Genomic DNA, 2,500 nt, shown 5'->3' with positions numbered 1-2,500 from the left:
GGAAGTAGAATTACATGACATGGAAAAAGATTTGGCCAACCATTATTCTGAAAGCTTATTTAAACATATTTGCAAATGTAAATTTTTTAATAAAAAAGCAGAACATGCCATGTTTAGACTTAAGACAACATTTTATGAGTCAGGGGAGAAAACTGGTAGACTCTTAGCCAGACAGCTCAAAGAACAAAACTTTGCTCACACAATTCCAGCAATAAGAGCAGGGGGCTCTCTTGTGACATCATCTAAGGAAGTTAATGATGTCTTTAAGGAATTCACACACACACACACACACACACACACACGCGCACACACACACACACGGCCTGGCGGAGTCCCTACCCCTCATTGCAGACAGCAGAGACGGAGTTGCCAAACTCCACCCCCTCATTGTAGACGTATCGTCCATTGAGAATCTCTCCAGCTGAACCACATGACTTGGCTGGGGAGGGAAAAACACACACACACACATACGCAAACATGCACGCACACACGCACACACACACACAGACGCACAATGAGACGGTGCTGAGGTCTGGCCAGATCTGATCATATTTGGTCAAAAATCCACCATTTTGAAGTTGCTTCCGGTGGCTTTACTTTTGACATGAGTGTGCATCCTCCCTGTTTGTCTGACCACAAGACCAGAATTACATAGCACTAGAATCACGCCTGCTCTCTCTCTCTCTCTTTCTCACATACACACACACACACACACACATACATACACTCTTTAAGATGGATTACTTCCTCCATGACATGCCAAAACATCTCTTCAGGCCTGTGTGAATGTGAGTGTGGTTGTATGTGGGTGCACATTTTTTTGTAGGCAACTTGGTGGATGCAATTTGTGTGTCTTTGTGTGTGTGTGTGTGTGTGTGTGTGTGTGTGCGTGTGTGTTGTTATACCACAAGGGTTCGCCCTGCCCACAGACGCAAACTCAGCGAATATGGATACCAAAAATAATAACCAGGGTACTAATGCCAGCCTGCCTAACGTAATGATCAAACTGGCTAGTCTAGGGGTAGCTAGTCTAGGGGTTCAATGCTAGCCAGTCAAACCCTGGGTAGCTAGTCTAGGGGTCAAACCCTGGGCAGTGCGTGCAATGGAGTCTTTGCTACAGAGAAGGCCATGAGAGAAAGCCAGATAACTTCACCCAGGCTTCCAGAGTGGCCAGCTCTCTCTCAGATATTCAGTTTGAAGTTCAAGTTTTAAAAGTTGGCGAATGGCAGACAAAACATAATCCTAAACTACAAAACATAATCCTAAACGTTGTTGGAGGGTGGGCTACTCCAGCCCTGTGCAGTTTGCGGCTTGAGCTGTAACTGAACGGACACCTGAGTCTCTCTTGTAGCCACTTGTGAGTTTGTGTGTGTGTGTGTGTGTGTGTGTGTGCGTGTGTGACTGCTACTGTGTGAGTATGTGATATTGTGTGCCTGTCTTAGTGTGTGTGTATGTGTGTGTGCCTGTGATAGTGTGTGTGTGTGTGTGTGTGTGCGTGGCTGATAGTGTGTGCATTTCTGTGTGTGTGTGTGTGTGCCTGTGATAGTGTGTGTGTGTGTGTGTGTGTGTGCCTGTGATAGTGTGTGTGTGTGCGTGCGTGCGTGCATGCGTGAGAGACACTCACGTTCACAGCGGAGTATGACGCGTGTCCACCCTGTGGGTTTGCAGCGTGAAATGGACGAGCCCCCAGCGCGGGCGTAGCCGACAGCACAGCCGTATGAGACGGACGCGTCCAGCCGATACGCCTCCTGCAGCACAAACGGCTCACGCAGCTGCAGCTTCCCATAGACAGGAGGACGACCACAGCCTGGGGAACACACACACCATAGACGACAATATACTACTCCACAGGCTTGAACATTCAATAGGCATTAAAGACTCAGCACTCGCTTGGTTTAGATCATACCTTTCTAACCACAGACAATTTGTACAGGTTCACAATAAACCGTCTACCCATACTATGGTAAAATATGGGGTGCCTCAAGGCTCAGTACTAGGGCCCCTGTTATTTTCTCTCTATATGCTCCCTCTAGGCTCAGAAATTAGGAAACATGGCATTACATTTCATTCTTATGCAGACGATACACAACTATACCTTTCCATAAAACCTGACGAATTAACTCCGTTAGCCAAACTTGACACATGTATAAGAGACATAAAGACATGGATGACAAATAATTTCCTGCTTTTGAACTCTGATAAAAAAGAAGTCATGGTTTTAGGTCCTAAAAAGACGAGGGATATCCTATCCTCATCACAGGCTACATTTACTGATCTTCGACTATCCTCATCCACAAGTGTTAAAAATCTAGGAGTTACAATTGACCAAGACCTATCACTAAGTAATCACATAAAACAGATTACCAAAACTTCATTCTATCACTTAAGGAACATTTCAAAGATAAGGAAGTCCTTATCCTTACCAGACGCTGATAAATTAATCCATGCTTTTGTCACCTCAAGGATTGATTATTGCAATGCTCTGTATGCTGGCTGCAAT

The 2,500-nt window shown here is 45.4% G+C and overlaps 1 protein-coding gene across 1 annotated transcript in view; it reads right to left on the bottom strand.

Annotated features, from left to right (window-relative positions):
* The window catches only part of LOC125293960 (complement receptor type 2-like), a 12,808-nt gene that overhangs the window by 6,015 nt on the left and 4,293 nt on the right, over window positions 1–2,500 (bottom strand). Inside the window, exons 3-4 of the mRNA XM_048242224.1 lie at window positions 1,625–1,807; window positions 340–439 (exon numbers count right to left, since the gene is read on the bottom strand). Of these exons, the coding sequence (XP_048098181.1) occupies window positions 340–439; window positions 1,625–1,807 (283 nt within the window). The remainder of the gene's footprint in view (window positions 1–339; window positions 440–1,624; window positions 1,808–2,500) is intronic.

Source organism: Alosa alosa, chromosome 4 (genome assembly GCF_017589495.1).
Source record: "Alosa alosa isolate M-15738 ecotype Scorff River chromosome 4, AALO_Geno_1.1, whole genome shotgun sequence".
Taxonomy (NCBI): Eukaryota; Metazoa; Chordata; class Actinopteri; order Clupeiformes; family Clupeidae; genus Alosa; species Alosa alosa.
Note: the sequence above shows the minus strand (reverse complement) of the source record. Positions and strands in the feature narration are given on the sequence as shown.